General features: G+C 32.9%; 1 protein-coding gene across 1 annotated transcript in view; it reads left to right on the top strand.

Moving 5' to 3' along the window:
• Smp_074830 (tubulin tyrosine ligase-related) overlaps window positions 1-11,189 on the top strand; it is a gene marked incomplete at both ends in the record, with an annotated part of 33,996 nt that extends 22,807 nt beyond the window's left edge. The window contains 5 exons of the mRNA XM_018799083.1: window positions 4,116-4,301; window positions 5,332-5,948; window positions 6,539-6,660; window positions 7,651-8,293; window positions 10,996-11,189. Coding sequence (XP_018650907.1) covers window positions 4,116-4,301; window positions 5,332-5,948; window positions 6,539-6,660; window positions 7,651-8,293; window positions 10,996-11,189 — 1,762 coding nt within the window. The remainder of the gene's footprint in view (window positions 1-4,115; window positions 4,302-5,331; window positions 5,949-6,538; window positions 6,661-7,650; window positions 8,294-10,995) is intronic.
• Between the last annotated feature and the right edge of the window lie 1,563 nt (window positions 11,190-12,752).

Genomic DNA, 12,752 nt, shown 5'->3' with positions numbered 1-12,752 from the left:
CTTATGTAGGTAATCATTAAATCTGAATTATTTCGTTCCGTTAAATTTGCTTTATTGCACTGTAAATTTGCTGAATATGTATTTCTTTACACTGAAACCTCCATTTCAACTACAATTTTTTTTCTCTTAATATAATCTCAACATAGTGCACACAGTGTCAAGCCACCTAGACTAGTGGTCACATTGCAACTTGATCGATAGCATTCGATCAGCACTACGAAGGACTTGATACGCACGACATTGATCACCACCCAGTGATCAATAAATTGCGATCTGTTTAATCCCTTTACAGGCAATCAATCTTTCAAGCGGTTCTTTGTCTATGTCAATCGTTTCGAATCCTTTCAATGACCTTGATCTATTGTTATCACCCGTTTTGAATCATATCTATTTAATAGTTGAATATATATATATATATAATAGCCTAAACAAGGTGTAAAACAATATTACTAATAAAAGACATGGAACTATGTTGCTCAGAAAACGTTATGAAATGAGTAATCTAGTATCTACTAGTCTATTATTTTTTTAGTTGGATGTAGTGTAGAGAATTTTGGATACTTTGAAAGTAATCTTTAATCCCAGACTGACATTAACTGATTCTATGTTTCAGGATAGAATTGAAGGTATACCAACAGAACTACTTTGTTTAAATTGTATATAATCACCATCCTCCCTAGATATACATACTTTAAACAGTTTATAATACTAAACTTAAAATAGTTTATACAACAATCTATAATCTATATATAATGAAGTTGGGAGCGATACAAAGGTCGATAATATCAATACATAGAGATTGGACCGTATCACAAATTCGTTGAAGCTTAAAATGTAAACCAATAAATTCGGACACGTCGTCTAAAAATATCATCTCGGTCACATAAGTATGTTGTGGGTGCATACTCTTGAGTCGCATAGGACTGAGACTTTTCGTACCTGATTTCCAATAGACTTCTAGCTGAATTCAGTCCCTGACAAAAACTGTCGTCAAAATCTTGGATCTCTTCATCTTCAACATACTGAGTTTCATAATATCGCTCTGATCTTATCCTGTTATATTATCTTTGACTTCAGGCAACTTATTTCTTTTAGACAAAGTTCCTTTATATTTGGTTACTGTATTTAGACTCTATTAACAACGTACATAAAATTTGTGAAAGCATAATTGAAATTGTAAATATAACTCTAATATACATTATTCTAAAGTATAGAGTAGATAATGACAATAGAATTGTACTTTTCGTCTCAAGTATTATTTAATGAAATATTCATTATTCAGATCGAAAATAAACAGTAGTTTATCTAATTCGATCGAATACTTAAAAGTTCAAAATGGTTTGGCAGAATTCATTAGAGTTTTCTAAAATTGTAACTATATACTATTTAGTAAATAGGTATCATTACCAAGGTTTGACTTGATAATTTCGAATAAATTGAGCATTGAGTGAATTGTTATAAATAAATGGTATATTTGTAATATCCCAATGAGTAGAAAAATTAGATTTCCCAACGTTTCCTGACTCGGTGTAAGCCACTTCTTCAGAGAATAAATAACCAAATCAAAATTAATCCAAGCTTAAATAGTACACGGAACAACACGAATATTAGGTGATCAATCAAAAAACAGGTCTGAATAAATCAATGTCATGTCATTTCGGTCAAGGTGATTTATAAGCGATATGTATGTAAATTTGTGTGCGTATGTGTGCACTGTTAAGGATGAAAAATTTATGACCTTTATAGTGATAAAGGATAGAGTTCAATTTGTAAGATAATAGTGTGAATCGTGAATAGTATCAGACTAGTTGGCTAGGATAGATAGTCCAAATAGGATGTATGGTAAGGTCTACTTTTCTATTGAAAGCAATAGGATTAAGCATTATATGGAACACTTCAGCTACTTTCCTTTCTTTGTAATTGGACAAAGCTTTTTGTAATATTTTGATATCTTTGAAATCGATTTGGTGGTCTTATTATTTAACCTCAGATTGATTTTGATTTGCTTATTTATTCTCTGAAGAAGTGGCTTACACTGAGTCGAAAAACGTCAGAAAATCTAATTTTTCTACTCATTAGGATATTACAAATATATTATTTATTTATCTAGTGAGTAGTTTTAATTTTACTTTTCTAATGTAGTACAAACTTTTTATCAAAAGTATGAATACGGACAAAGCTAAAAACATCAGTCTTATTTTGAAGAATCTACTGAAACAGACAGTTTAGTGTAGCCTTTAAGAATGAATATTCGTAATGTTCTTGAACATTAGATTTATATACTAAAATGTAAGATCCCATGTTTGGAGAATCTGGTTAACCCAGTTCCAAATCGTCCACAATGGTTTAAATACAATAATTCCTTATCGACCTTTAGATCTTCATTCAAGTATCATTACATGGTTGGAAGCATTGGACGACCGTTTTGTCCTACTTGGGACTCCTCAGTAGTGCGCATCCACGACCTTGGTGGTCTAGCTTCAATTGACTCATGCTTTCAACTATGCAAATACTAAATCTCCACAAAAAACCCTTCTGATATTATTGCATGCTTTAGAATTTCGTGTTTTATTTGTTGCCACTGACATTCTTTTGCTATCTTTATTTTTCTGTTATTGTTGACATAACTTTCTTTACTTCACTTTTCCACTCGTAAACTTTTTTTAGTTCGAAAACTTGGACCAGTACACATTTATGTCAAGTTCTATAGTGTTCATGCTTGTTTCTTGGTCTATGAATGGTTGATTAAAATAATAAATTGATTTATTATTTTATTTCCTTAATACAACAAAGGTTACACAAACCTCAGAAGCAAAGATTTACAGGAAATTTTTTCTACATTAATGCCTAGCTACACAGATACAGTACTTAATAGAAACTGGTATCCATTTTGGGAATTATATATATCCGTACCTAAAATTGATAAGTATTATGTCATTTCGACTTAGTAAACAAAGCTGCGATTATGTGTGATGATGAGTACTCTGTGCTATAAGACTGTGAATTACTGTACTGATATTCAAATCCTCAACACTAAGCAAGAGTAGGTACTTTCCAGTCGACTTAGTGAGATTTGAAACTTATTCATGTATATTATCATGTCACAGGATATTTCAGCAAAAAGATAAGGTTTTAAGTCCTTCAGACAATAAACGTAATAACTATTTGAGTTTTTTAAAAAACAGAATCTCTGCATCCAAAATAGCAGATTTATTACTGCCTTCTCGTGGCGGGAGTGTTTTTTTTCGAAAGTGAGAGGATGAAAAGCAAATGTCCGGCTCATTACCCGGGTTGGTAGACACGGCGAGTTCACCTAGGGGAGTTGGGAAACCCTGATTCCAAACTATTGGTGCACATGGGCTCCAGTACTCTGAGGGAACAAATGGCGTATGAACCAATTGTTAGTCACCGGCTACCATAGGACTGCATCTCTTCACGATGCTCCACTGCCTTGTGGATCAGACCTTTGGGTCGAAGGCTCTAGGTGTGGCCCCTTAAGAAAACCACCTGCTTCTGTCTGAGCACCCGGACAGTATCATAACCCTCACACAATTTAATGAAATGACAATTTTTTGTGTGGCGCCTACATATCTGGTGCCCCTTTGTACCAATATTTATGTGTTCAAATAATTAAATAAATAAAACTATTTCATATTGATAATATCCAAACACCAGTATAATCCTCAAAGAGACCTTCAAGAAAACGAAAAATTTATACCTTTTTGAAATCTAATCAAGGGTTTTTGATAATCTAAAATGAACATTTGAAAACTAAGTCATTGAAGAATTCGAGAGTCAGTTTTTCGAATTTTTTTTATATGTTATTACAATAGTATTTCGTCTAATATAATGGAGTGAATAATTGAGTATCTATTCATGTGAAACGTAAATGATCCAATAAAATCTTCAATATTTGGTGTACATTAGAATCTTGATAAATGACTTATATCTTATATCTCCATCATATATATGACGAATCCAAACAAAGCTGGTTTAAATCTTGTTGTGACTAAAGTTTTATTTTATATTCAATCATTATCATCACCATCAACATTCACTCTGGGTTAATTTGTAACAGTTTTAAATAAATTAAAATTATTTCTACATTTCTACAGATGTTCACTCGAACGAGATGTGGAAAAATATCAAGCACTAAGTGAAAAATATGAAAATAGCCATATGGGTAATTTTCGTCTGATTTATCCATCAAATGATCTGGAAAAATATTCATCATTTCTCAATCCAACTGCAACATTTTATCAGGAGACAGTTACTTATAAAGTAAGAAGTGAATGTGCAAGGTAAGATTTTACTAAAAATATGACATTGTAACCTTTCACTTTTATATCTTCTATGAATGTATGTTAGGCTTAATTTGATCATTTCTGTGGACATTTAGACAAATGGTGAATGAACTATGTTGTCTAGATGCGGCTACTTTTAAGAATTATTTCTGTAGTAATATTAATGACCTAAGGTACATATAGCCACAGAGACTATTGATGGATAGCTCAAAATATCCGAATTCTGATATAAATACGTAAAGTTCGGACCGATAAAAGTTGGCTGCTGAAGTTGACACTTCAAAATTTGACTCATGAGAGCTATCATCACTTTAGAGTTAGTTGATATATAGTTTCAAACACTTTGTCGAAGTGAAATGATTATGCGATAATAGTAGTCACAGAGATCAACTGAATTATGTATCAAAAGAAGCATATTCAGCCTTCTCTATTCTCGCTTGATATGCAATAAACTCAACCCACTCATGGTCGTATTAACTGCTTTAGTTCCATGTGATGAACCATCTTCGTAACTATGCTTACCCTCACCCTCTCTATCTCATCTTTTAGGCATTCCTAACATATATTTCATTTCCGAATTCACACTATAATCTTACGGTAAAGCTGAATCCAATACGATACGTCTCTTAATTTATTTCTCGCATGATTTTTAATCTCGCGATCATTGCTTTCTATCTCGAAGCATTTCTTAGTGAAAAACTGCCAGACGTCTTCGAATATACTTATATTACAGTATAATTATACAGATCACATTTTTCTCGATTATTTGAGTCATAACCTGGTAAGGGAGCACACGGTCATTGTAGCCAATAGTTGGGGACCTTAGCCCACTCGGGTCGGAATCAGTAATAATGAAACAGATATATTTATATTTTGCCTACCGCTAAATGTCGACTTTTATAATTATCTTGTACTTTATATTCTGTGAGTTCATGAGTTCTTCTCGAAATGTTTATATATATATATAGTGTAAGTCACTCATTTAATGACTTATATTCCTCACCCTGTTTGTATTTTTATCCAATAGACAACTAAGAGAAGAAATAAGACTTAAACAAGAAAAATTAGATTTAATTGCAAACAAACATAAGCAAAGTCAATCTGAAAGTCCAGCTCCCAAAAGATTAAGAATTAAAATAAACACTGGATTATTATCTCAGCAATTAATGAAGTCAGATAACAATGATGAAATAGTTAATAATTCTAATCAATTAATACCCATAAATAAGGTGGATTTTAATGTTAATAACAGACAAAATAATCAAGAGGAACAAAGGAAACCTGATAAATGTTTAGAAGTCCCTACAGAAAGAAAACAAGAAAAGGATAGTGATGATAACCACCCTGGTAATCAGGCATCAATTGAATCTACGTTAAACAATGGCAAAGTTTGTATAAATACTAAATTGCCACAACCTATACTTGATGATGAAGAAACTGAACGTAGAAATGAATTAAAAAAACGAGAAGATCAAATGCATAAAATAGGTTTAATTTCAATTCTTTATGAATTATTTGCACAGAACAAACATTCACATTCTTTAAAAATCAAAGACAAAAAAGGATTTAACGAATTATATTTGGATAATAATACTAATACAGAACAAAACTGTATAGAACATCGACAATCACAACAGGAAACAGGTATATCTCCCTGTTTTAACGTATTTATTTCATAACAACACTAATCAATTTACTTTTAGTCCTTTTTATCAATTGTAAAATGTACTTTCATAGAATCTTTTAAAGTTTTGTCTCGAGGTGTAACTACCTGAGATTTGAACTATCAATGTTATGATAGTTTACATTTTCCTACAGATAAAAATCTTATATCCTTATTTAATTATTTTCCGTCAGTTAATTTCATTACTAACTGGTCAAATGAACTGTTTACGGATTTGATCCAAGTGACAATGAAATCATTGGTTCTGTATGTTTTACAGTTTCTTACTGATATTTTCTCAGGCATAATAAAATGTTGTAACCTTTTTTGGTTAAAAGATTCTGCTTAAGTGGAATATAAGGTGTGTGACTACGGATACAATACTTAATGGTTGATGTGCGTTTATACCGAATTCATTCATGCATATTAGTAAAAATCTATGAGTTTATTATTTGAATAATATGTATTCATATTCTAAACTCCCATAACTATTCACGTACTTTTATACTATGTTGACAGCCTATCTAAAAACATCATTATGTATATGGCTTAATTTCCTCTTAAATACTAGATAAAAAGAAGGGAAGAGAACTGAATGTTTTAAAACCAACAACTTCATGGAAAAATCGTACACAATTATCAGGAAGACAAAAGTACTGGATTAAGAATCAAGGACATGGAAATTCTGCTAAAGTAAACTTTAGTTCATTTTCTTAGTGCATATAATTTTCTTTAGGTTGAGTTTTCGAAAGAAATTCGAATCGTTAAACTGTTTATTTGACGGTTATTTTTAAATTTTACCTTGCATCTCTTGAAATTCAACGTTATTAAACAAGGTATTTTAATTATTATTGTAATCGTGTTACTCTATTGCTGGGTTTCTGAACTGGAAAGAACCTACCAGCTTTGTACTACAATATCCTTGCAATTAATATTCCAAAAGAATTAGATTATCATCAAGTCAGGAGGTTTGTAAAGAGTATCTAATTTAAAGTTAGTTGTCATCACGGACAGACTTCAGACAGAGAAACATAGAAAGCTGAAGAACAAAATACAATTGTATAATCGTAGTCTCGTAACTCACCTTCAGTCAAATAAGTTAATAGTTAAACAAAAGCTTGTAAATTACACCGAAATATAAGTGTTAAAATCAAAAGTTAACTGAACTTGAAAATTATGGATTCCTGGACTCCAGTTCAGCGGCATAAATGTATCGCATTCTCAGGGAAACACAAAACTAGGAATAAACTAGCTCTCAAGTAGTTACTGGTCAATAGTGATTCTCCAGTTAATTTCACCTTCTTATGAAAATCCACCGCAGAATCAGATATTATTCGTGAAACACCTATACAAAGACTTCTTAACAAAACAGTTGTAAAATAATTTATGTGAATAAATTAACGGTGGTAAACATACAAATTACAATAAGAGCCTATGTCTATTATTTAAGTGGTATCCGATACAATTCTCCAGTACTGAATGACGTAGTATTTCCATCACTATTGAGACAAAACCAGTGACGTTAGTTCTATACTCATTACATTTAAATCGGAGACCTACATTCTTGCGATGAAAAATTGCGCCCACCGATCTTCATAGAAATGTCTTATAACATTATGCTACTTATAAGTAGAGTACCCTGAAAAAATATTTTAATTATTGGTCCTGTAAATTGTTTTGCAGGAAAAACCAGATATCATACTTGATACAAAAAGAACTCCTGTAGTATGGGATAATCTAATTGAGAAAAACAAACCGTCGCTTGTTCCACAAATGAATCAATGTTTTAATAATTATTTTGTACGACTGAATGGAAATCGCTGTGTTAATTCAGCTCAACCATCTATTAATAATCCAACTTTTGGAGCGTTTCCATCCCATCAACTTCATAAGATACATCAGCAAAAATCTCAACAATCCCACCGTGTACATTCCGGTAATTTTTATAACGGAGGAATACATTCAAACCCTACAATCATAAATCCAACCAATGGTCAAAATTTACCAGCAAATCTTGATAGTCAAGCATTTTACCAAGATTGTAATGATACAACCCTTACTGTTGTGAAAAGTCATCAATCAGTAAAAAATTCGTTTGAAAGTATATGTAATCCGATTCACACATCTTTACGAATGAATGAAAATTGTGGTTTTTTACCTTCAAGAAGCATTCGATCTAATTCAGCAATAAAATCAAAATACATCTACACAGACTTGACTAGTTGTAATAACAATAGTAATAATATTACCACAAGTAATTCCCAGAATGCTTCAAGACAGAATAGTCATAATTCCTCTAGTAAAAAAGTGCCTAATGACTCCGAAAGTAAGTTTCACCTTTATAATCCAAACATATTATTCAAGCTGAATATGGTGATTGGAAACAATTGAGCATATTAATCTCGATTGTCGCTTAAAATTGTAAGTTAATTGAAGTTGGGTACGTAGATCACTTTATCACAACTTATAGGTACGTATACATTTTGTTTGCTGCCAAACCCTTGAGTGTTTGGTTCGATTTTGCATGCGGTGGTGAAGGGGATTTCCTGAGGAGACTAAAGTTAAGGTGGAAAAGTTAATCCCAGCTTCCTGGTTTCTACAGTAGTTTTTTAGCTGATATTAGTTTCTGACGAAAACTGACATCAGACAGACAATCTCTATAATTATAATATTGATCAATAAATTAAGCTTTCCGGTTGCAATTTATTCCCAGATATATAGATGTTAAAATTACTACTTGAGATGTAGATCACCTTGAAGGAAGTCAATACACACAAAATTTCCTGAAGAGCAGAATTTTTTAAGAGCTTTCATTTAAAATTACATTGACAAAAAAAATAAGTAAGTTGGTAACTTTAGATTTATTTAGTATTGTTTCTTTGAATCTTCCCATCGATGTGTTAGGACTGTAACTGGTCAGTCTCTAATTGGCATATGTGCATACTGTGCGTATTGCCTCGAAATAGCCTTAATTCACAAGCATGGTAAGCAGAGACGGATAGTGGCTAGCAGTGGAATCCAAGACGCGCGTTTCATCCTATTTCGGACTCATCAGCTGGATGTACCTGCATCTCAGAGTTGATATTCACAATACTAAATAAATTTAAACTTCACCCCATCACACAAGCAAGTGGCTATTGGGACTCAGTGGCCGAGTAGATAACGCGATGGCGTTTGAAGCGAGGGTACTGGGTTCGAGTCCCAGAGTGAACATCAACTCAGATGCAGGTACATCCAGCTGACGAGTCCCAAATAGGACGAGTTGGTAACTTTACTTGATAAAACTTTAATACCATATAAAAACAAATTGCAACATATTATTTTGGATTTATTACAAAAACCAAAACAAGGGAAACATATAGTTTACAGGATTAAACGATGTTCCAGATGCATTACATTATTTATGGCTATAAACTTGAAAAACGATATTTGAAATACTCCAAGCATCATTACTACTCTTATTCAAGGTGGAGCATGCTCTAGATTCGAAAAGAATCCGGCGTCCATATCACGTGATGCAATCATCCGACTGCATTTAAGTTAAAGAGTGATCTTGTTCGCTATCTGGAATCTGACTGATAAACACAAACGCCCCATGTACTTAGACCAATGACAATTCTAATAGGTTAGTGTATAGGTCGTGCACAGACCAGATTACGACACTACGGATCATCGTTGAACAATCAGTTGAGTGGAACTCATCACTATACGTCAACTTCATTGACTATGAGAAGGCGTTTGACAGCGTGGACAGGAGAACATTATGGAAACTTCTTCGACACTATGGAGTTCCTAAAAAGATTGTCAACATTATCCAAAACTCATACGATGGACTACAGTGCAAAGTCGTTCATGGAGGACTGCTGACGGATGCATTTCCAGTAAGGACCGGAGTCAGACAAGGCTGTCTACTCTCTCCATTCCTCTTCCTTCTGGTGATTGATTGGATTATGAAGACTTCGACATCTGAGGGGAAATACGGAATACAATGGACATCTCAGAATCAATTAGATGATTTGGACTTCGCAGATGACCTAGCCCTCCTCTCTCATACACACGAACAAATGCAGATGAAGACAACAAATGTAGCAGCAGCCTCTGCATCAATAGGCCTCCACTTTCACAAAGGAAAAAGCAAGATTCTCAAATACAACACGGGGAACATCAACCCAATCACACTTGATGGCGAAACTCTGGAAGAGGTGGAAACATTCAAGTACCTGGGGAGCATCGTTGATAAACAAGGAGGATCGGATGCAGATGTAGAGGCGAGGATTGGCAAAGCAATGGAAGCATTTCTACAATTGAAGAACATATGGAACTCAAAACAACTCTCAACCAATTTCGAGGTCAGAATCTTTAACACGAACGCCAAGACAGTCCTACTGTATGGAGCTGAAACGTGGAGAACTACTACGACCATCATCAGGAAGGTACAAGTATTTATAAATAGTTGTCTACGCAAAATTCTCAACATCTATTGGCCGGATACTATCAGCAACAGCGTTTTATGGGAGAGGACAAACCAGCTTCCAGCTGAAGGGGAAATTAGGAAAAGACGTTGGAAGTGGATCGGACATACATTAAGGAAATCACCAATGTGCATTACAAGGCAATCCCTAACTTGGAATCCGGAAGGGAAGCGGAAAAGAGGAAGGTCAAAGAACACATTACTCAGGGAAATAGAAACAGATATGAAAAGGATGAATAACAACTGGAAAGAACTGGAAAGGAAGGCTCAGGACAGAGTTGGATGGAGAATGCTGGTGAGCGGCCTATGCTCCTCGACGAGGGGTAACAGGCGTAAGTAAGTATTTCACCATAATGATCACTTAGATTAAAAATGAATGGATATATCACTAGATTACACATAATTATTGTTAATAAGTACATAAATCCACTATCCTTAATTTACACCCTCCGATCAATAAGTTTAAAGTAAATATTTACTTTAACGGATTTCAAAGATTATTCAATTCGATTAACTATAGATGAAAAATATAATTGTTGATATTTACATTGTAACAGGTGTTAAAACAGCGGAAAAATATAAAACCCCACTACCTACACTAGTCAATCCTCGTGTGAACACATCCCATAACAGCCATAGTCCGCAGTTAATGATCAATGGTTTAATGCCAGTTGTTACATCAGCAAAATTAAACCGAGTTGCTAGGAGAAGTTCAAACCAAGAATATTACCGAACAGTTTTAAACGAATAATGAGTATTCACATAGAAAAATTTAGGACAATCGCTCAAATAGTGAAGGTCTATGTTGTAATTAGATTCATTTAACTATAAATCAGTATGAATGTAAATAAGAATAGTTTCCAATTTATTCAAAAAAGCAACGAAAAACAAAGTTCCGCAACCACAAGATAAGTCAGTAAACAAACATATCTCTTGTATTTCTGTTAATAAGTTATTCCCTGTGAACATATTTTTTTTGTAATCAAAGTGATTTCAAATTACTTTCAGTTAAATCAAATTCAGTTTGAACTTTAGAATTTGGTGGATTTTATTTTTACAATCCAACAAGAATGGTAAACCTTTTTACACATCCTAGTGTTGACCACACTACTTTTGTTTGTCATACAATATACACTAAAAAATGTACATTTCAAGCACAGGAAATGATTTTCTTTGTTCATTCGATCTTCTTAGTTCTATCCAATCACTACCAACTTGCTAAATGACAATTGCAATTTATTCTTTGGTGAATAAGCTTGGGTGCTTGAAAAAAAAGAGGATTAATATTGTGCTGAAGAATCAAATCTCAATACACAGTCGATACTTAGTAGTTAAATTACTGAAGATAGTAAATCAATTTTGATGTTCTAGCAGATTGTTGACATAGTTTATTTGTAGTCTCAGATGTAAATACCTATTTTAAACTAATCTATATACCATTCATACAGAAATATTTAAAACTGTGCGTTCCGGTTAACAGCTATTAAACATGATATTTAATTACACAAACAAACTGTACACACCAAGACCTCGTTAAAGTTACACATAATTCAGTGCATTCCAAAAATATCCCGTATCAAGCTGTGCTAGAAACTTCTAGTTGTGATGTTTCTAACAGTAAAATTAGTATCATATTTTAGTAAGAAAAAAGCGTAATCAAGCACTTTGAAAATAATCCCATCTAGAAATTTGTATTATGATCCTTCAAACAGATTGATTAAACTTAGGTAATTATAATTTCACGGAAAAACTAGTGAGAATTAACCAGATGTTTATTCTTGTTTTCTAGCAACATCAACAAACACAAATCAAGTTGTTTCTAAAATATACTGCGTTGATAAGCATACACATAACATATTGGACTGTTCATCATTTTAAATACACAAATCTGGAAAAACTCTTTATGTTACACTTAGATTTATATGTTTGTGACCTAAATAGTGTAGATACATAAGAACTAGATTTTCTGAACAACAATTAAAAACCTATTCTTTGAATCACTTGAAGTTAACATTAGTAGTTCATATTAATTAGCTAAGTGATTCAGTGAGGTTTTCACAAACGTAATAGTCCAAATAATAGCAAATGGCTATAGTTGCAACATCTTGGACGATAATATAACAATGTACGGAATTAACTTAATCAAGCAGTAAACCTTAATGAAATAACTATCTATAAACAAGTTGATTCAAAAACGAATGATAGATAGTTTTTCCGAAACTGTATTAATTTAAACAAGCGTTACATCAACCTGTTTTAATTAACCATCCATTCTTACTTACATTACTGGTTAGCACAAGCATATCACGACTCC

Source organism: Schistosoma mansoni, chromosome 3, assembly GCF_000237925.1.
Source record: "Schistosoma mansoni strain Puerto Rico chromosome 3, complete genome".
Classification (NCBI taxonomy): Eukaryota; Metazoa; Platyhelminthes; class Trematoda; order Strigeidida; family Schistosomatidae; genus Schistosoma; species Schistosoma mansoni.
This window is presented reverse-complemented; position numbering and strand designations above follow the sequence as displayed.